This window comes from Malus domestica, chromosome 09 (assembly GCF_042453785.1).
Source record: "Malus domestica chromosome 09, GDT2T_hap1".
Lineage (NCBI taxonomy): Eukaryota > Viridiplantae > Streptophyta > Magnoliopsida > Rosales > Rosaceae > Malus > Malus domestica.
In genome coordinates this window covers 11361048-11383999 of record NC_091669.1, presented here as the reverse complement: position 1 = coordinate 11383999, position 22952 = coordinate 11361048, and the positions used below count along the sequence as shown (strand labels likewise).

Genomic DNA, 22952 nt, shown 5'->3' with positions numbered 1-22952 from the left:
GAGGAAAACTTGATTATCTATATTTAAAGAATCGTTCTTTCTAGAAGATAAATAACAGTTTGATATATGTGCTGAAGTGTTTCTTTACTTTGTTTTATTTAACATATTGTCTTATTTTCATACATGTAGTTGTCATCTTATCAAATGATATTGGTGAAGGCGGAAATTCAAACTCAAGGCGTTTGAGGTACGAAAATGTTCGCTGCATCTCTCAACTTAGACCATCTTCAACCGAAGAGTCCAGAGGGTCAAAAAAAGCGTCTCCAACTGAGGGCTAGGCCTGAGGTGTGAAATCTCGTCCTTGAAATTTCACTATTTATTACGTATCTCATTATTACAAACGATTAAGTACAAGCGTAGTAAAAATTTGAAACCAGAAAAAATTTACATAACTTCCTCCTTTACTGACTTCACCCCTTGCAAACTATTTTCAACATAACTTCCTCATACAATAATGAAATCACACGAGGCCGGAAGCTATACTTTCGTAGCAAAGCCGTCTTCAATCTGATACCATACTCACCCTTTGCAAACCAGTGCACAAAGAAAACAAGGTCCAAACCTATTGACGTTTTCCGACGACTTTCCCCCAATTTTGGCCAACCCCGCTGGAACCTGGCCTCGACCCAAGTGAAAATAATGATTCTTTCATTGTGGGCTCTCCTCTAGCGTAAGTTTTTTTTTTTCCAAGGTGTTAACTTTCAGTTTTGGGATCAGTTCTTGATTTCGAATTTTAATTTGGTATTTTGCATGAATATTTAAGATGATACTCATTGTATTGTTTAGGAGTTGAATCGGGACTGGGCAAGAAGGATTGGTTGCATATTTAGGGAAGAACCTTGAAATCCTAACCTCAATTTGGTTCTCTTTAGAAATGTAAGAGTTGGGTTTGTTTTATAAGTATCAATGTTATTCCCTAATTGAGGCCAGATACATTTGAATATTTGTATGCCATATTTGTCCTACACTTGAAGAGCATTGCTGAATTTGAATGTGTTGTAGCCTAAGTTTGTGTAGATAATTGGAGCTCTAAAACTACTGCGTGGTTCTACATTTTTCCATGGCATTGTCAGATGCTAATGCTAAATACTTGATTGGACAATGCTATTACTAGAGTAGTATATGACTCTTGGTTTTGGTCATTGATTTATTAGTGGTTCTTTATTTCATGGGTTAATCTCAATCTACTACTATGAAGTTTCGTGGTTTTCAACATTTGGTACATGAAGTTTTTTACATCCCAAAGTCATAACTCAAGTCTTGATTTTGGGACAGTTTCATACATCCGTTAAGTTTTCCGTTAGCAACCCAAGTAACTGGTTTGGTAGAGAGAAAGAGAGAGCATATGTTTTGGTTTGGTAGGGAGAGAGCAAGCAAATGCGTCTAATATCTACCCACCACCACATCCTACTATCACCACCGCCGCCACCAACGACTACACCATGGTTTTTATCCTTTGACTTCATTACACCTCTACTTATTTATGCCATTTAATTCTTTTTTTATTTATTTAATACAAAATCTAGAAATAAATAGGGTGTGCAAAAAGAGTGCGGAAATCACTGTGTTCTTTTGGTATTTTGGTTCGAGGAAAACTTGATTATCTACGTTTAAACAATCGTTCTTTCTAGAAGCTAAATCACAGTTTGATACAAGTGAAGTTGATGAGCCGTATGATGGGCAACTATCTCCTGCGGTTCGGTGGAGAATCAGGTTCCTATTCCACTCGTCGGTTTATCTATTTATGATTGAGCACGGAGACCGGCCTATAGCTTTCACCGAAGATTGTGTTTGATACATGTGCTGAAGCGTTTCTTTACTTTGTTTTATATAGCACATTGTCTGATTTTCATACATGTAGTTGTCATTTGGTCAAATGATATTTGGTGAAGGCAAAAATTCAAACTCAAGACGTTTGAGTGCGAAAATGTTCGCTGCATCCCTCCACTTAGTTGCTGGGAAATCTTAGCAAGATACAAATCGAGTGAAACATTGTCCATGATATGTTCATCTGCAAATGCAGATTACATGCAGCATGGCGTATGCATTAACGAAATCAGAGCGAAAGCGAAGCATCATAGACGAAATTGCAAGCATAAAATAAAACACCAAGCTCATTAAAGTCATTATAAACTTGTAAAGACACGTCGAAACTGTAACATCGCAGATGATAGAAAAAAGGATGTTCACTCCCACAAAACAAAACTTGCATAACTGGTTTAGCTAATTAAAATGCAAAGCCTTCGGAGGAAGGGAACCCGCAGGAGGTAACAAGATTACATAAAGAGGTTGGGCCTGGATGCCTTGTATGTCGTCTTGAGCTTCCTGGATGGGGGCCTAACCTTCCTGAACACCAACGGGAACTTGATCTTGGAGTTATGGAACTGCTTGGTGCTCTCCCTCTTGCAGAGTTTTGCTGGGATGGTAGCTGTCTTGATGATTTGGATGCACGGAAACCTCACCCTGTGACGAGATGCCAACTCAGTGTACATGGCTTCTACAGCACCATTGAGAGTTGTGTCTCGATACTCCTTGTACATGTTGTGATAACCAGTTCGGCTCTGATATCGAAGCCAGATTCCATAGTTCTTGATGGTAGTTGGATATTTCTCAAAAATCTGCAATCAACAATATCAGAATTACTCTTTTCAACCCAAATACCCTGAATATTACACGGTAAAGAACACTAGCAAACAGTTCATCTCATTGTCAATATGTTCAACTTAGTGTCTGCAATACTACAACAGAAGTAACACATCATCCAATATATTAACCGGCAACAATATATTAAAAGTTAAATCTTAATTTGCAACCTTAATACAGAAGCTGCCATCGCATAATATAAGCATATATCTAAGGAATAAAAACCATAAACTTTTATCATAACAATATATGAAACATTATTACAAATTGGGTTCACAGTCAATTCAGTTCTAGGTTAAGCATAAACAATCAAACTAGACTGAATTTTTATATGAACTACAGCCCAGCTTAAGAAGCCAGCAAACATTAGGCAAAACAACAAATTAGATCATGTTGGTTCATATAGAGTACAAGAGAGATGACAGAAACATAAAATGCATACCTCATTGATGGCCAAAACTTGTCCATTGCTTTTCTTCACTTTCTTCAACTTCCTCAAGAAGTACCTAATAAAATAAAATCAAACAAGAGAACAACACCCAATCAGATTGAAACCCCGAAAACATAACAGAAGTTGACGCGCGAGTGAACAATGAAAATTTGATTAATCTTATACAAATTTATATATTTCTATCGCTTTTCGGTTTACAGGCAGGCCAAGATCAAAACAAACATGACAACAACCATTCTAGGACTCGACTTCCTGGCCCCTACTATCATTCTATAGTACATTCAAAATGCAATCAGTTGGTTTATCTCACAAGTGCAAACAAGTTTCTCACTTTCCTTGGTTCTCAAACAAGTTTTTCACTTTCCTTGTTATACTTTGATATACACCATTCAGAAATTAAAAAAAAAAAAAGATAATACCAAATACAAATTAGTAAGATTCGCAGGCATGGTCAAGTGTGGGTTTAGTTTATCTGGTGTCATAAATCCTAAATTTGTCAAAAATCTTAAGATTAAAAATTAAATCTTTTTCCATTTCCAATATTTTTCAGCAACTAAATAAAATAAACGGATGAAAAAGCTCTTACCAGAACTTGGATTTGGCACGGACCTCATTGGTGGCCCAGAGCTTCATCCGGTAGATCTTGGGATGCTCATCCTTCTCAGTCGGGAGGGCTCTCCCCACCACCTGGTACTGGTGAAACTGTTCCCACAAAACAAAACCCACCATTTTAATCTCTCCAAATCCATGTTTTCAGAAACCAAAAAGCTAAAAGAAAACGATTGAAAACGAAATAAAATCACAAAAATAATGAAAGCATGGAAATTGATTTCTGAAAACAAAAAGTGGGTTGTGAAAGATAAGATCGAGAGAGTAGGATCATTGCAGCTCACCCTGAAAACACCCATTTTTTTGCGATGAGGGAGAGAGACGCCGCTGCTCTGGCTGCTCTGGCTGCTCTGGCTGCTGACTGCTGACGGCTGCTGGCTACAAGAGCAGTTTGTCTTCCACAACTCTATAACAAGCGAAGGTTTAAAAACCCTAATTCCTCTGGTTGGTGTGTATGGGCCTTCAAAGTTCATGTAGAAGCCCAACTTTTATTTTTCTGCTGACAAAAGCCCATATTTTATGGGCCCAATATTTTAATTCATGCCAAAAATATATAAGTCGGAACGAAATTGGATTTTCGAGTTTCTTGCATTATTAAAATATCAGAAGATTACAAGTCTCTTATTGAAATTTATAATCAAATACTAAAAAATAAAAATTAAATTAACTAAAAAAAGGACTAGTAGATTTGATTCCCTTTCCTGGTCAAATCTTCCCATGAATTTTGATTGGACTCAAGTAGCCCATCATGGTTTTGATTTGTTTTCCGACTCCTGAGTGTGGGCTGGGCTAGGTTTCATTGAACTTTCATAGGACTCAAGTAGCCCATTATTTTCCATGCGTTGAGAGGCAAATGTATGGGAAATGCACAAAAATGACACCCTAAAATTTGCTATTACAAAAAGGGGTGTAATATCCATCACCACTTTTTACTTCTCATACTCTTTATTAATTTTTATCCTTTGATCTTCTTCAATTCATTCGATCTAGCGGCTGGAAATTAAGAGGGTGTATGAAAAGTAAAAAAAAGTGTGTGGATAACACACCCCTTACAAAAATGACTCCAAGTTGTGATAGATAAAACAATGACCGTTTTCAAAAACAAAAATATGGATGTAAAAAGACGAGACTATTCTTTACTTGCATAATAACATTTACGGAAATGATAAGTAACTATCATATATTGATTATATACTGACGACATAACGATAATATAACGACAACACAACGATGATATAATGATGATACAATAATCACTGATAATTTCTGCAACAAAATGTCAAAATATGTTTATTATATCGTCATTAAGTCATCGTTGTGTTGTCGTTATATTATAATTGTGTCCTTCGTAGGGAGAGAGATTTAACATGCTTCTCTAAAAATTAAAATTAAGTAAGGGAGAACCTCTTCTTTTTGCGTCCATAGCGATTACAACTTGGTGTTAATTTTGGAATATTAAGGGTGTCGTATTGCTCATTTTCCCAAACATTTCTAGTAGGGTGCACATTCAAGCGTTTAACTGGTTGTTTATTCCCTCTTCTGTATCACTCAATTTACACACTGGTCACGAGAGATATAAAAGAGAGACATAAATATTGGGTTACATATATAAGAATTTGCCATTGGAGAAAGCCACAAACAAGAGCATGAAAGCAAGAGAAACACTTATATAGAATAGATTCACAATCATCGTAGCGTTTCGCTCTAATAATACAATTTTTATGTGTAATTTTTTAACATTATGTTATTAAAATAAAATGTTATATCGGTAAAACTCGTTTCATGTAAATTGATCTCTACAAACAGGTCTAGCTTGTGAATGTTAATGGAAACCCTTGACTTCTAGTCAGAAGCATTGAAAATAGTTAGTTGATTGGTCTCGTCTTCTCGGACCCCGAATCCCAACTTGCAGAGACAGATAGTTATGAGTCATGATGCTTTGTACCTTGCAATTAAAGGCAAGAAAATGCAAGTCCTAATGCCCTACGTATTCATGTTATGTGTCAACTTTAACAGGTAACCTTCTGAACATTTCGACTTGCTAGAGTCGCCTCAAAACCTTTTGATTGTCAAATCTCACTTGGCTTGCCCTCATCCAATTTTAGACATGTCAAGGTCTTCAAGTAACAAAGTTGGAGATAACACCGTTACAATAGGAGGCTGAGGAGCGCTATGGCGGTGAAGCCACTAATGCATGTTGGAAATTTTGAGTAGAATTTCATTGTCCCACATTACTCACCACCACAAGGTTTCCTCACTTTATAAGGTTTTATCCCTTATAAAAAGTTATTGGAGTGATGAACCTCGGAGAATAGAATTGGACTCACCCTTAGAGTTGGGCTTTGGGGTGTAATAATTAATATATAATTAATTATAATTAATATATACTTAATTATCAAAAGATGGGTCTTGGCCCTTGGGGCTCTTGTATACATTGTGAAAATATGGTAGTGCAATTAAGGGCCAAAAGTCATGTATACAATCAGTGGCGGAGCCAAGAATTTAAAACGATGGGGTCAAAAAATAGCTTTAAAAATTCCATCATACTTTCATTTATAATTGTCCACGGTGTGTTCTCATATTTTAGAAACATAGAATCAGAACATTTTTATCAATAGAACCAAAAACATCTTTCTCAATGTACACAACCAAACTATCATTCAACCCATCTTATTAAGATGTGGATTCTTCATAATTTTCATCACCGAAAAAACTATTTCAACTGAAGCAGTCGCAACAGTTAAAATCAATGTTAATTTCACTAGCAATTACACCAAGGGATATTGTCTATCCTTCTTTGTCTCCGTCAACTTTTGTGCAAGGCTACTAATCCCTTTCAACGCAGAAAACTCATTATGCAAACGACGTAGCTTTGTTAAATTAGAAAGGTATTAATTTTTTTTTTTTAAGGGATAAGTTTAGAAAAGGATAAGTTTACAAGTAAAAGGTTATTGGGATAAGTTTACAAAGCAACGTGCTGCTGCAAAGCTGCTGTTGCAGTGCTACTATACGGGTTCATAAAATTTTCAAAGGGATAACTTGACAAGGTTATTGGGGTCAAAGGATGCCAATGCCCCCGCGTTGGCTCCGCTAGTGTATACAATGGAAAGTCGCGACACATCAGGCGTCGGCATAATATTCTTAAGAAGTTGCTCTCCAATGGAACAATATCCATTGATTATGTAAAGTCAAAGGAAAATATAGCTAATCCTTTAACAAAAGGCCTACCAAGAGAGAAAATATTATTTACATCGAGGGGAATGAGTCTCAAGACAATTCAATGAATCGAACTAGGCGGAAACCTAACCTAGCTGATTGGAGATCCCATGGTCTAGGTTCAATAGGAAAACTGGTTGAGTTTGATTCACAAGTTGAACACACACCTTACCCATTCTTATGATAAAATGTGTGTTGTCTGTTGAGTTTAAGGGGTTATGTTTTATACATTTAATGACATTAATATCTTGTTATCAAGAGAAATATGCCAGACTATTCTTAATTAATGTCACCTATATAGGAGTAAATGGGGCCGCATTTATCAGAATTGAAAGGGCTAAATTCTCTAAAGCTCCTACGAAATTCGGGATCTATTCAGGGCCAAAATGAACACAACCGTATGAATTGACATGTGGCAGACATGATATGTGTGTAGCATATTGTCTCGGTTTATTACTGCGGTGAACAGTTCAAGATCTTCCACATCCATTGCGTCACCAAGTAAACCCGATATGTTCTCACTAGGGTAAGTTCAAGTCCAAAAGACACTTCACCCGATGCATATCACGTCTATGCTCTCTCAGTTTTAGGCAGCCTAGTCATACATTTGCACTTACATTTGCATTCAAATGTGGGGTGTTATATGTAAATTGGTGGTGTTTGAATGAAATTTCAACTCAAATGTCGGGTATTGTTGGAAATTTTGAGTAGAATTTCATTGTCTCACATTACTCACCACCACAAAGTTTCCTCATTTTATAAGGCTTTGTCCCTTATAAAAAGTGATTTAAGTGATGGATCTTGGAGAATAGAATTTGGTTCATCCTTGGGGTTGGGTTTTGGGATGTAATAATTAATTTATAATTAATATATAATTAATTATCAAAAGATGGGCCTTGGGGCTCTTAGGCTCTGAAAATTAAATTCTTTAATTAATTATTTTTTAAGAAAAGACTCATCCTTTCAAATGAAGTCTGAGAGCGTATGAACATATCTGAGAAACAAATGAAGCAACACACCATTTGCGTTGAACAGTGGCCTCCCAAAAACATGTATGTTGCGAACAGACATATGCTCGCTATAAATACATGCATCTGCATATCATTCAATATACTGAAAATCATCAATCCCTATATACCAAGCATACTGACATTCTAACTTAGATCGTTGAATCCTGATGAAGTAGACGTCCGTAGAACTACAAGCACTGAGTATGACGAAATTTCTGTTTCAAGGACATTGCAGTACGCAAGTCTGGATCTTATGTTTCTCTGCTTAAATAATATTTCATCTTGTTTATTCTCTGTAATATAGTTATTCGCATTTATTATTAGTATATATAATCATAGATTGTTGACATATTTCCAACAATACATGGTGGGTCAGACAGTTTTGAGAAAAAGAAGAAGGCATGTCAAATTGGTCTCTTGGAAGCCCTAAACGATGACTTAGCATCGGTTGTGGTTTCAGATGATCTTCTCCAATAAGCCACCTTGCAAAGCAATATTTGGAAATTTCTTTCTACATAACATAACAAGGCTGACTTGGCTCTTATGACAAAAGCTATGGTCCTCTAAATGGGAATCCATTCATTTCTTCTACAATGGCAAATATATCCAAGGCATTATCACAAATTGTTATGCGAAAATTAACGTTTTGTAGCGGTAGTTTAAGTCAACTATTGATGTCATGTATGTAGACCGCCTTTGAATTGTGTAAGCTTAATTATACTTGTAAATTTGTAATATCAAATGTATATACATAAAGTGAAATCAATAGAGAAGTTACGACAGCCCAAACCAAACGGTTGAATTGTTCTTTGTTTTATTCACACTATATGTTAAAGTTTCCATACACCTAAATAATTGACCAGGTATTCATCATGGTAATATATAGTCCAAAGAGTGTTAGGCTTCAAGATAAACAAAAATAACGTAGAAAAATGAAAGGTTAAGAAAGAATTAGAATTTCATAATATCAAATCAAAGTTGACAGACGGAATACAGCCAAATTCGTCAGAGTAACGTGTTTCTTTCTGCCAACAAGCAGCGAGGAATTCTAGGTCTAAAACCAAGAAATTAATTAAATTTTAAATATAAGCCTCCCTCCAAAATCCCTATTTACATAAAGACATTCATAACTGGTTCATGAAAGAATGATTCATTCAATCAAACTACGGTGTTTTTAAGATTAGTCCTTAAAAAAATTGAAGTTTAAAAAAAAAAGTTGAAGGGTACTTTTATTTAATTCATATTCTATGTTTGTTATTTAATGTCTCCACATTAAAATTTTGATTTTATTAATATGCACATTTTAGTTCTTCCAATTATAAATCAACCCAAATGAGAAAACATCAAAAGAAATTAGTGTTACATAAGAAAAATATGTAAATACATAAGTGTACATAAATGGTTGTACCGAAATATATTAAATTGACTTCTTTGTACCGAAATGTATGTACCGAAATATATTATAATGAACCTAAAAGTTTGTACTGAAATGTATGAACCTAAACGTCTGTACCGAAATATATTATATTGAATTAATGTACATAAATGTTTGTATCGATGAATATACTAAAATATATTAAATAAATTAATAAATGAAGAACACTAATTATATCGAAATATTGTATAAAAAAAATTAGTTCACCTAAATGTCTGCAATAAAATAATTATGAGCAATGAAATGAAAATTAGAAATAAATGTGATAGATACATTAAAATTAGGAAGAAAAAGAAACATAAAACATCAAAATATAATTAATAAATAAGGTGACTAAATGTATCAAGGACGAAAATTAAATCTTAATCTTACATAAGTTATAGTATATAAGTCATATTTTTCAATGATTAAAATGAAATTTTCTATTAAATTAAACACATCAAAAGGCAATAACAAGAACCAGTATAAAAATGTGCAAAAAATGCATTAATATTTCTTTATTTTTTTAAATACAGGTTATAGCCCTTTCTAGCTATCAATATGTAATCACTTAAAACTTCAAAAAATCAGAAGAAGAAAAACAATTAATATAATTTCTGTATGTCACCTATGCTCCTTGTCAGAAGGAAAATCTTAAAGAAAAAAAAAATGCTTACAATTTTTCCCCACCTTCTAAACATCAGCACATTTCATGGGTGCATATCCTAACCTAGACTTCTTTGTATCATAGAGGATATGAAAATTCTGCTGCTGATAGTTACCGATGATCGAAAGGCCGGATTTCGGAGTCCCCAACACCGCCAGGCAGACGATTTCCTGCGGTTCGATCTGGATGAAGTAGTTCTCAACTGGGAAATCCCACACAGCTCCGTCCGCAAACACAATCGCAAATTCCGGCAGCTCTATTTTCTCAACACCTGACACATTGTAACAAGGTTCCAAAAATGGAAAGTCATTCACTACTGGATACCCTTTAACCTTTTTCTCAAAAGCGTCCTTGATAATTTGATAGGCTGGATCAGCAAAGTAACTCAACGTGGTGCCGGAATCAACGATTGTCCCACCCGCACCCTCCGGCGACAATTTCCAAGTCTCAGCCGGTATGTCCACCGCTTCTCCGCCGACCATGATGGATTTTATCTCGACATAGTAGAATGTATCAGCAGGGTTTTCTTTCCCTCCCACCAAGGAAGTGTAGGTCAATTTCGGGTGGCTCAAGAGGTTCTTGTCCTCCCCGAAAATCAACTTGCTGCTGACATTCGCATCGCTGTTTCGATCCACAAGGCAGTAGGAAAACGAGTGGCCGTACAGCGATTGGAGCTGAGAAGCAAAGGAAAGAGGACCTCTGCCAAGACCTAGCAACCCTGCAGCCCCATGGAACAATCCTCTGTTCCAATGGCCGCATCCAAACATCACATTCTCCACCCTCTTGAACTCCGCCTTGTTCGATGACGTGAGGTTGATGGTAAAGGTTTCGAGGGCGAAGTCGCCGGTGGTGTTGGAGCTGTCTCCGTACCAGTAGAAATACGGACACGTTTGATTTTCGGACTTGCAGGGCTGCGGAGGATCCGGGGACGAAACTAATCGACACCGCGGATCCTTGCAGCTAATGTCAAGAAAAGAAGTTGAGTCTTTGGGGTCGTAATGCGGACCGTGCTGCTCGAAGCAGTCATGGCACGGCGCGCATTGGACCCAGTTAAGGTCACTGCCAGTGTCGAGAATTAAAGAGAAGTGTTTAGGGGGTGTACCGATGAAAACATCCATGAAGTACTCGCCGGAGCCGAGGCTGACGCCGGACTTCAACGTGGCCTGAAGCTGGCCAGAGAGCTCGTTGGTGTAGGACTCCGGCGAGGCTGCTGGGGCTACAACCGGATTTGATTGGTGGTGCTTCGGTTTCTTATCTTTCTGCAGCCTTGAAAATGTGTTCTGATTCTTCTTCTCGACGATTCTTGTGTGGAGGGTTTGAATTCTGACTAAGTCTCGGACTGTGGACTCGATCACTGAACTTTTTCTTTCGGATTGTTTGTTCTGTGATCTGTGCCGTAGGTGGAGCTTCATGGTCTGTTTATGGGGGTTCAATTCGGGTGCTGCTTCGTCGGTGTCGGAGTCTTCAGCTTCTTCCATGGCTGAATCTGGTTGGTTGGGTATTTTGGAGCTGCTGAGGCTGCAGCCGGTGTGGGATGAGGAGGAGACGGCGTTGAAGCTCATGTGCTTCGGCAGTTGTATGCCGGCGAAAGTGGAGGCATTTGAGTTGTGATTGCGGTGATTGTGAACTCTGGCAATTGCTGCTAAAGTGGAGGAGAAGATTACAAGGAGAACCAGTAGGATTGAAGCCTTAACAGCCATTCTGATGGTCTCTTCTCGTTTCAAATTCCTGCATGAATAAAATCGAGAAGGAAAAAAAATTGGAGAAAAACCAAGAAAGATTTAAACTTTGCTGAATGTCCAAATCTTTGGATGAAAATTTGAAGAACCCAGAAACGGAAAAATCAGATGGGACTAGAATTCCGATGGAAAAAGAATGAAAACAAAGAAGGGAACACCCAGAAACCAAAAACTTCAATTTAAAGCTAAAAAAAAATAGGAAAGGTTTCTGGGAAATACTTTGAATCAGTGTCAAAGACTTTGAATGTCTTGATTTGTTTTTTCAAAAGATGAGGGTGCAGTTGAAAACGCGGTTTCGATAAAAAAAAAAAAAAGAAGAAGAAATAAATACCAGAGCAGAGGAGAGGAGAGGAGAGGAGGATGTGGAATTGTGAATTTTTAATATTTAATCAAAGTGCTTACCTGGTCGTCTTCATCTTTCTGCTTCTTTCCTCTCGCTTTCCTGCTTCATTTGTCTCACGGCACTCTCATATACCGTTATGTTTTCACACTTAGCGGCTGCACCACCATGACTGTATCTATCGCTCTCTGTCTCTCTCACAAGTGTTTTAGGTTTACTTTGTAAAACTCTGTGGTCTTGGTTTTGAGTCTTGACTTTGATTTACTTTCGTATATTTTAGGAAACGGTTTAATTGTTTTATATTACAAAACGTCCAAAATATTAGATTAGTTAAAATGACGGAAATAGAAATGTTGGACTTTTATCTATTTGTGAATTTTTTTTATTTGGTTAACCTACATTATGTTTGGATAAGAAAATTTAAGATTACTAGCAATTTCAAAATGACGAAAATAGAAATGCCAGAAATTTGGAAATGACACATATTTACGTGGATATTAAACTTGAAAATTGGAGGTCCCAAATTCCAAGTTTTTTTTTTCCATGCAGAAATTCTAATTTTCTTGTTTATGAATTTAAACAAAGAAAACGACATATTTCTATGTCAATATTTTTTAAGTTTTATTCATTTTAAAGACAACGGCATATTTCATTTATGAAAAAGATGAATACAGGATCACGAAGAACATGATCTCCATAGGAGGGTACTTGTAAATAGAGATCTGAAGCTACAAAATAATAATCTCAAATGTGGCAACAAATTAAAAAAGACAAATGTTTCATAAAAACCAATGCATCTTGTGCTGAAAATCATGTGAGAGATGAAAGCTTTCAAATCAATTATGGGATAGAAAAATGACATGCTTATATCTATATTTTGTAGATAAGGATGTCACATTTGTAAATCACCTTACCATCCCAAAACACCATTTAACAAAAGATCCAAAAAAACTCAATCAACTCAACTATAGTAAGAGACTATAAAACTCGCCTAAATGAGAAACCGGACAACTTAATTATATTGAGTTTCTGAAGTTATTACAAACACAAGATGACTTGAATAAACGACAAAATGAAAAATCACACAACTTTACTCAGCAAGATCCTCCCATAGATGTCTCAGTTGTAAACTCCCAACAAAACAAATCGGATGGTTGTCATTCCCCAAATCAGATCCAAACTTTGATTCCATAATGCATAGGTCAAGCCGATGTAGCTAGCACATTATAAGGCTTGGATAAACACAACTCATGACTCGAAGGCCTTAAACGCTTGTTGGATCAAAAATTGAAAAGTTGTTCTGTCGGGAATACAAGAAATCAAGACAAACCAACCCGAAAAGGAATAGTAATAGAATGTCAATATGTTTGATATAAATCTTAATCCTAATTAAGCTTTCATATGTATGAAAAAAATGCTAAGCTTTCGTGAATATTTAATTCTTCTTGGTTGATGACTCAACAGAACAATTTGTTGTTATCAATGATGTTTTTCGGCTAACTAAATTCTAAGAACTAACTCGATCTATCCGTAATCTTGAATACGGATCATCTTTGTGAGGATTTCGAGGATCCGTGAATTATATTCGTTCATTGTACATCGTGCGATCAGAAATCATTTTTAAATATTTTTATTTAAAATTAAATACAAACAGTACCTGACAAAAATTGATCGTACAATATACGATAATCAGACACGATTTATGAATCTCCAGAATTCTCACCAAAAGATCCGGAGAGGATTCTGTTGGCGTAATCTTTTATGTTAACAAACATAGTTTCTCTATAAATGATACGATAAACAAAAACAATCATCAAGTCAAGGCACTTTCGATGGCGGAGAACTATTCCTTCTTATTTAATTCATTAATAATTGTCAGACATGCGAAGTCAAAGTTTATTTTCTTTTCCTTTCCTTTTTTTTTAAGGGTTTTAACGAAAAGTCTGCAGTACTGTTTATTTTAACGAAAAACCATATAAAATATTAAAAAATCAAATATGAGACTATTTACTTTACCCTTTATTTTGTCCTTATTGTTAAAACTCAAAGTTTCAAGCAATTTCTATTAGTTTTTTTTTTTTATTTTTATTTTTTATAATCATATGCACTCGTTTCATTTTTTAAAAGAATTAAAAAATTACAAAGAAGATTCTCTACAGATCTTTAAAGCATACACTCCTTAAGCATTGTTCAGAAGGTACGTAGCATCACAATTTTGATCAGATAATTGTGACCAGTCAATCATGCAATGCGATTAAGAGATCTCTTCATGGAGCTGCAACACGGGCATCTTAATCGATATACATACATACATACATACATACATACATACATACTATCTAAGCATGCTTAATTTTCCATTTTTAATAGAAGTCTCACACACAATAGTGTAGTGTTGTCTGGTAATAAAATTTGTTTATTTTTCCTTATATATAAAATGATATATAATCACTTTTTATTTCAATTTATGCATGTCTCTTTATGCATATAATTACTTTTTTAATTTTCATCCGTCTGAGTTTGGACCACAATGATCACCCGTCAGAAATCGAAAGAGTGAAGTTTTCTTTATCTGAACATTTTATATATCAAACAAATATACACATATGTACATTCTTTTTTCTTTTAGACATATGTTGACTTGGTTGGGAAATATGACTTAGATGGTGTAGGTATTTTAACATAATAAACAGTAAATTAATGAAAGCCTTGACTTCCCTAACGAGCAGTTCGTGACAAAGACTATATAATGAAGCATATGCTTGAATCTAGGTCAAACTATATACCATTTCTGTGGTTGAACTTGAAGGTTATCTTGATGTGAGAGGTCTTCTATAATTTGCACATTGCAACAGGATTGTTGCATTATTTAAACTGAAAGTGATTATATAAAATTTCAGATAGTGTAATGACCAAAACATTAGCTTTGAGTCGTTATTATATTCTCATATATATATATATATATATATAGATATTTATGCTGAGTACATTTTTCCGAACGGCAAAAGAAATAGAGGATTCGAACTCTAAGAGGTACATGGGTGAATGCTCATTGAAAACTGAAGATACAACACCCAGTTTGAGGTTAATTAGTTTTCAACTAAGGTACTAGGAATGACCTAAAATGAGTGTTATATAATTGTTCGACTCTTTTTTTTTTGGGTAATTTTCAAGTTCAACTACGACATCGACATGATATCATATAGTTAGCTAGAGATACTAAATCGAATGATTTTCATTCTCTTCATTCATAAGGTGAAGTTTTAAGGATTAAGATTCCTTGGGCGGTGAAAAAAAAAGGCTGCTAAATCACATTTAATTACAATATTTGTGGGAAAAGAAAACTTTAATTTGGGTTTTACCTTTCTTTAATTTTATGAAAATGATCATGATGATAAAAGAAAATTCAAGCAAGCTAAGGTAGCAAAAGGCACCAAATCGGACTTCCACATTTAATTTCCTCACGATCGACCAAATACATATGATATTCTTGACGTAATTAAATATGGGAATGTCTGCCATTAATCAATTTAATCTACATGGAATGTTCAACGGGACCCTGCGTACCCATGAATGGAAACACGCCTACAAATACGAAAACAAAAAACACATAAAGTGGGTTTCCAAAAAAAAAACAAACACATAAAGTGGACAAACAGAGAGAAACGAGAGTAGCCGTGGAATTTGGAGCAGACATGCTTGTAGTTGCAGCCATTATTTTATTATATTTATTACGTTTGATATTTATAAAAAATTGCGTGAGAGCAGGTGAAAAAATAACAATATTATCTAAATTACATATTAGTTAATTTTCTTTATCAGTTAAAAGAAGATGAAAAAATATTTAATTTTATTATACAAAATAACATCATGAGCAATAATATAATTTTTTAATAATAAAATATTATTTTTTCTTCTTTCTTCACTCACATGTTAACATAGCATATTTCTAATTTTAAAAAACAAAAATCAAAATATAAATATATCTCCACTCCTACATTTTATCTCTTCCTCATCAATTCCTCTTTTTTTTCACGTTTCTCTCCAACTTCTCTCTCCACATATTTTCTAAATAAAATAATAATAAAACTAGTTCACATACAAAATGTGTGGCCTTAGGCTAGTAAATGTTTAAACTAAGGCTTTGAAATTGGTGTGCTATCGTGCTCCTGTATAATTCGTCTCTGCTCCCTTGTGATGCTGACTTTGAAAATATTTTGGTTCATATATATGTCGACTCTTTTTCTACTCCAAGTTTTGAATGTATAATCAAAATTTATTTTTCATCAAAAAAAAAAAATCGAAATTTATTTTAGTCAAAAAGTCTTAAGTATTTCTTCAAATAAGATGTTTTGCTTTCAGTTTCTTAGGTCGGTGCGTTTGGAAGAAAAAAAGTGAATAAAGTACCATCAAATAAAAGACCCTGAATACGCATAAAGAACTTACATAACATAAAATTACTGTTATCACAAAGTTTTAGTTATTATTAAATTCTAATGTTACGTGACTATGTAGCCGCTGCATATATATCTTACTCTTTAATAGAGGCATGATCATGTAATGGTTGAAAACCTTTATGTTTTCCCATTAAATAAATAAAATGTCAAGGGAGGAAAAGACTAGCTTGTAGCTACCGCACGTTGAATTTTCATTTTTATTTGATGAGCACTACAGTAAAAGCAAGCTATTAATTAATTAGTAAGAAGAGAGATTGCAGTCCGAGTATTCAGGTCTTGTAAGGTTAACTATACTTTTCATACTTGCAGAATATTTTACTGAAAATATGATTTTAACCCTTTCAACTCAATTTTCTTCATATAAAACTCTACATAACTTTTTTACTCAAAGAAAATCCAATGAATAAGCAAAATCATTAATTTCATATTACTTCACACATTTTACATTTTTCACATGCCTAAAATACCCCTATTACATATTTGATGTAGACAATTAATTGTAAGGGGAGAGTAAATGATTTTGCAACAAGAAAAAAAGAAGACATTAATGTTAAAAATTTATTGCATATTAATTTTTTAGAAAGGCTTTGAATTTTCATAAAACTATTCGATTCAGTTTTTTGCACCCTACTCTTGAATACTTTTGAATTTATCATTTTTTATTAATATATTAGAACATTGTATTTCATTATCTACATGCACATTAATTTACCTACAACAATTATACCATGGGTGTAATATAATATCTCTTTTTTACAATGATGCAAAATAATGTTTATACCAACAACAAAGCGTGCCTAACATATGTACTAATACATGGAAAATAATTTACCTATATTAAGAAGAAATGTAGTTCGATGCATAGTATTAACAACAATAAAACGTGCCTAACATATCTAACAATACATGGAAAATAATTTACCTACAAGTTAGATAAATGTTATTTGGTTGGGTGTGGTATAAATTTTTTTAATAATTGGAAAAATTAAATATAACTAGGTGTAGTGCAATTTTTTTATATAAGTAGAACAAATTAATTTACCTACCTACTATTTGAAATGTTCATTTCTAATGATGCAAAATGTTCATTACCTAACTACAAATTAATTTCCAATAATTTACCTACAACAATTATACCATGGGTGTAATGTAATATCTTTCTTTACAATGATACAAAATATTGTGTGTACCAACAACAAAACGTGCCTAATATAAGTACTTGTACATGGAAAATAATTTACCTATAACAAAAGAAATGCAGTTTGATGTATAAATCAACAATATTATGTTCCACTCATGTTTATACAACAACAAAACGTGTCTAGCATATATAACAATACATAGAAAATAATTTACCTAAAAGTTAGAGGAATGTTATTTGATTCAAAATATATAATATAGGTGTGGTATTTTTTTTTTAAATAATTGAAACAAACTAATTTATCTACCAATTAATATGGGTAAAATTGCTACAAAATATATCACGAAAAAAAAAAACTACTTTTCTAGTTTGACATGGATATGGTTAATGCAAACACTTTTTACATTTTATTTCACTTTTTCTACTACTTTTAATTTGGCATAAATTTAGGAATTTGAAAAAGGGACCATAAAGTATGAGTGACATGAGTGTAAATAAATTGTATTAATAGGTCAATAGTGTTCCAATATATTTGCAAATTTTAAATTTGGGCTTAAACTGAATCTTTAAAGATAAATGTGTTTTTATCTAAAAATAATGAGTTGTAAGAGCCAAAATCTAAAGCACCCAATATTTTATCCCTACATTATTTAACATCCTTATTAGTAATTATAATTTCAATAACTTCTCTATCACATATGTGTATTTTATTACTCCTGTGTCATTACGTGATCAGATTAAGAATAAGAAAGATACATGTAAAAATAACACTTGTAACATAAAAGTTTTATTAGGGTGATGCTATCTATACACTTCTTTTACCTCTCATACATAGCTTATTAATTTTTTCATTCAATTTAACAGCCATAAACTAGGAGAGGCGTGTGAAAAATAAGATGAGATGTGTGAATAGTACCACCCAAGTTTTACTCCAAGAAAATAGTTTTTATCTCCAAAACAAGGCTTTAATTTTTCCTTCCTTGTTAACGTATGGCAAAAATAAAGATTGAAATCATATTCAACCGTGCACTCTAATATCTACAGAAATAATTTATCAGTCCATCTATAGTTGAGCAATTAGATCACAATGCATGTCAAACCCAAGTTTGCAACGATAGGGAATGTAACATCCCACATCGTCCAGTGGAGTGGATCCTCTATGCCTTAATTATATGTACATGCTCACCTCCATACAGCACGAGGCCTTTTGGGAGCTCACTTGCTTCGGGTTCCATCGGAGCTCCGAAGTTAAGCGAGTTCGCGCGAGAGCAATCCCATGATGGGTGACCCCTTGGGAAGTTCTTGATTGTAACATCTCACATCGCCCAGGGGTGAGGATCCTGTAAGCCTTATATGTATATTCTCATCTCTACTTAGCACGAGGCCTTTTGGGAGTTCACTAGCTTCAAGTTCCATAGGAACTCCGAAGTTAAGCGAGAATGGGCCAGAGCATTCCCAGGATAGGTGACCCACTGGGAACTTCTGCTCGCGTGAGTTTCCATAATCAAAACCGTGAATGCGTGGTCGGGGCCCAAAGCAGACAATATCGTGCTACGGCGAAGTCGAGCCAAGGATGTGGTAAGGACCCGGGTCAGGATGTGGTAAGGACCCGGGTCGGGATGTGACAATTTGGTATCAAAGTCAATCCCTTGCCGGAAGTGTGCCGAAGAGGACGTCGGGCCTCTAAGGGGGGTGGATTGTAACATCCCACATCGCCCAGGGGAGTGGATCCTCTATGCCTTATATGTAAATGCTCACCTCCATATAACACGAGACCTTTTGGGAGCTTAATGGCTTCAGGTTCCATTGGAATTTCGAAGTTAAGCGAGTTCGCACGAGAGCAATCCCATAATGGGTGACCCATTGGGAAATTCTCGTGTTATAGTTCTCAGAAACAAAACCGTGAGGGCGTGGTTGGGGCCCAAAGCAGACAATATCGTGCTACGGCGGAGTCGAGCCAGGGATGTGGTGGGGACCCGGGCTGGGATGTGACAATTTGGTATCAGAGCCAATCCCTGGCTGGAAGTGTGTCAACGAAGACGTCGGGCCCCTAAGGGGGTGGATTGTAAGATTCTACATCGCCCATGGGTGAGGATCCTATAAGCCTTGTATGTATATTTTCATCTCTACCTAACACGAGGCCTTTTGGGAGCTTACTGGCTTCAAGTTCCGTAGGAACTCCGAAGTTAAGCAAGAATGAGCTCACTCCCAGGATGTGTGGCCCACTGAGAAGTTCTGCTCGCGTGAGTTCCTATAAACAAAACCGCGAGGGCTTGGTCAGGGCCCAAAGCGGACAATATCGTGCTACGGCGGAGTCGAGCCCGAAATGTGATGGGGACCCGGATCGGGATGTGACAGGAAATGTTATTATTAGCAGTGGTTTCAACGATCAACAATTACTGCCACATCTAAACAAATCTCAGTGTTTGAAATAATGTATCCAACACATGAAAAACGTTTATGGTAAGGGAATGTATGTAGTTGTGTATATATGGTGTAGAATCATGCCCAGGATGCTACATATGCTATGAGACTTTTGTTTTTAAATATAGTTTTCCCTTCTTCTCATATATGAGCCTTTCTTTTTCTATCTCTTTGGTTTCTTAACTTTTGTTGAACTTTAGGGCTTATTTAGCATCGACGTAAAGTTATCTATAATTAGTGTAAAAAAACTAAAATTTATTTCTCTTTTGAAATTCTCTTTGTACATCTTCGTGATCTTTTAATAAAATTTTAGTAAAGTCGTTTTTATTTTTCAGAGAGTCTAATATGTTTTCTTATCAAGCAAGATTACAAATTTTGTAAAATCATACTTAAATATACAGTAACTGAGTTAAATACTCACAACCAAATATATCAGAGTGTTTAATAGGACCTCTTTTAGATTCATGTCAATATTAGTAACAATATAGACCACACATTTGTTTCTGTAAAGTGAATGCACTTGCGAGGTTTACTTTATCTAGTTATGCGCCAGTTATTTAGATAAAAAAATGGGATGTGTTGGTCTTCAACAAGGATGTGGCGATCCCTTAAAAAAAATGTAGAACATATATTTTATTAAGCACTTCAATATAGTTAGAGCACACTCCTTCTTGCTTTATTCTTTAATAAACTACTAAATGTAATAAACTACTAAACATTGTACACGTAACGTATAAAAGTTGAAGTTGTGCATTATGTTCGCAATGTCATTTTTATTGCCCTAGGAATACTGCTAACCTTAATACAAGGACAAGCGTGGTGGACCGGAGCAGAGTTTTGGTTTGACACACAAAGGTGGGTGGTGCTGTGGCAGTCCCAACACGCAATCACGTTTTAGGTTTTCCTCAAGTTCGAGTTTAACGACAACCAAAGTTTAAGAGCCACTAATAACAACTAGTGCTTGTTTCTTGGAGAAAGTAATTAAACATCTTGAAGGTTGGGAAATTTGATGAGAATTTCCACCTCGAAATATGTCATCTAGCATTTGAATACGAATCAAACTATGGATACCACCACGCTCATTCTTCTAGTTAAGTGGAGAGATATGAAAAATACTAAGGGAACTTTCTTAAAAAGTGAATTTTTTTAGGAAAAACTTTATATAAGTTCAATTTTTTTAGCCAATAGTAGGAATAGTCCAATTTATTAAAATAAATCCAATTCCTTAAATTTAATTATTTAATTATCAATAATTATCTATTCAATGATAAGATTTATTATAAAAATCAAATTTCTTCCTAATTATCTCTTTGATTATTTATTTTTATTTTTATTTTTTGTTATTTTTTGTTCTTCCTTCTGCTTTAAACCTCATTTATAGATTTTATTTTTAATTTTTATAATCAACCTATATCACAGGTTAATTATTTTGATGTATCTATGTGATATATTCTTTTTTATAATCAACATGTCACAAATTAATGTGTCATGTTTGTAGGTATATTATGTTTTTTCCTACCTTTTAGTTAAGTTTCATATTTCACTTACAGGTATAATATATATTCATATATTTTTTACTTGAGTTAAGGTAGAATGTTTTGTAGATAATTTATGTTAGTATATTAGTTTTTTTTTGTTGTAAGATATTAATTAGATTTTTTGGGGTTAAAAAATACATAATATTAGAAGATTTTAATTGATTTTTAATATTTAAAAAAAATATAAAATGAGTATAAAAAAAATAAAAACATGTAATTAGATAATTGGACCACTCCTAAAAACCATCTATGTTTTTGGAACTAGATCTAAAAGCCCCAACTTTTTATGGATCTTCTATCACCTTATATTTTTAGCGAAACATTTTATAATGTTGACATTAGGATTGAGGTTAAATTGATTAGCAGAGAGTCCACAAAGAGTCCCCTTATCATTTCTCTAATTTTTATTATTCGAAACACAAGTTGGTATGCTATTGTCATAATATAAGTGAAAAAAAATATATAAAATCAGCATTCTTTTAGTTGTATTATAATACGATATACCAACTTGCATTCCGAGTACACTGAAAAATTTCTCTTTCAATTGTCTGTATCTTCCTCACCAACCTTTCCGAATTGCTTGACTTGGACTTTTATAATTTCATTATTCCTCCTCCTCTTTTCCTTGGAGATTATTTTGCTTAGACTGCAGTCTGCGGCCTGCAGTATTCTTGTTCTTTGTTAATTCCTATCATTTTCTCCCCCTTTGAAAATGTGAAGTTACGTAATTGGGTTATGTCTTTTAATCCCTCAAGAACAAGTCCTAGTTAGACTTGCATCTCAGTCATTAGACCATATATCTTCAACTTAAGTCCTCTAACTTGATCTAAATTAGGTCAAAGTGATCTCTTTAACAAAGCACGTGGTTAGTGATTACTCTACTCCTAATGTAAAAGACTTAATTGCACAAAATTTCAAATTCTCAAAAATTGTAAGGTATAGGAATTGTGAATCCCGGAATTCCAATATGCCATTGATTTTGAAATTGAGTTCTGAAAATTTTAATATTCCGAATAATTCCAAAAATGAAAAGAAAATGTGATTTTGAATTTTTTTGGGTTGAAATTAGAAACCCAATTTCCGATCTGATTCATTAAAAAATCATCCATAACATCCAATTTAAAGCGTATACGACTAAAACAGAAGTTGAAAATACCTAAAACATTTACAAGGATAGAAATGATCTCTTCGGTAAAGCTGAAAGAGAGATTTGCAAGTTGGCTAGTGCCTAGTGGTTAACTAATTGCTCCCCTGATTGTGTTTGGATAAGGAATTTTTACGCCCTAAAGAGATTGAGACCTTC

At 34.4% G+C, this 22952-nt stretch overlaps 2 protein-coding genes across 2 annotated transcripts; both read right to left on the bottom strand.

The window, feature by feature from the left end:
* Window positions 1-2101: 2101 nt before the first annotated feature.
* Window positions 2102-4269, bottom strand: LOC103443176 (large ribosomal subunit protein eL20y-like). The gene is made up of 4 exons (XM_008381974.4): window positions 3988-4269; window positions 3681-3796; window positions 3086-3149; window positions 2102-2618 (listed from the first exon to the last, which is right to left on the bottom strand). Exons 1-4 carry the CDS (start codon window positions 4174-4176, stop codon window positions 2277-2279), a joined length of 711 nt encoding a protein of 236 aa, XP_008380196.2. The 5' UTR covers window positions 4177-4269; the 3' UTR covers window positions 2102-2276.
* A 5558-nt stretch (window positions 4270-9827) lies between these two features.
* On the bottom strand, window positions 9828-12293 carry LOC103443177 (aspartyl protease family protein 2). The gene is made up of 2 exons (XM_017334567.3): window positions 12152-12293; window positions 9828-11738 (listed from the first exon to the last, which is right to left on the bottom strand). Exons 1-2 carry the CDS (start codon window positions 12163-12165, stop codon window positions 10037-10039), a joined length of 1716 nt encoding a protein of 571 aa, XP_017190056.3. The 5' UTR covers window positions 12166-12293; the 3' UTR covers window positions 9828-10036.
* Between the last annotated feature and the right edge of the window lie 10659 nt (window positions 12294-22952).

Bases quoted from the DNA above. Each gene is read 5' to 3' on its own strand.
- LOC103443176 (XM_008381974.4), bottom strand. From the start codon at position 4,176: ATGAACTTTGAAGGCCCATACACACCAACCAGAGGAATTAGGGTTTTT. The intron at 3,150-3,680 runs GTAAGAGCTTTT...TTATTTTATTAG, and splicing joins CGTGCCAAATCCAAGTTCTG to GTACTTCTTGAGGAAGTTGA. The intron at 2,619-3,085 runs GTATGCATTTTA...TGTTGATTGCAG, and splicing joins AAGTTTTGGCCATCAATGAG to ATTTTTGAGAAATATCCAAC.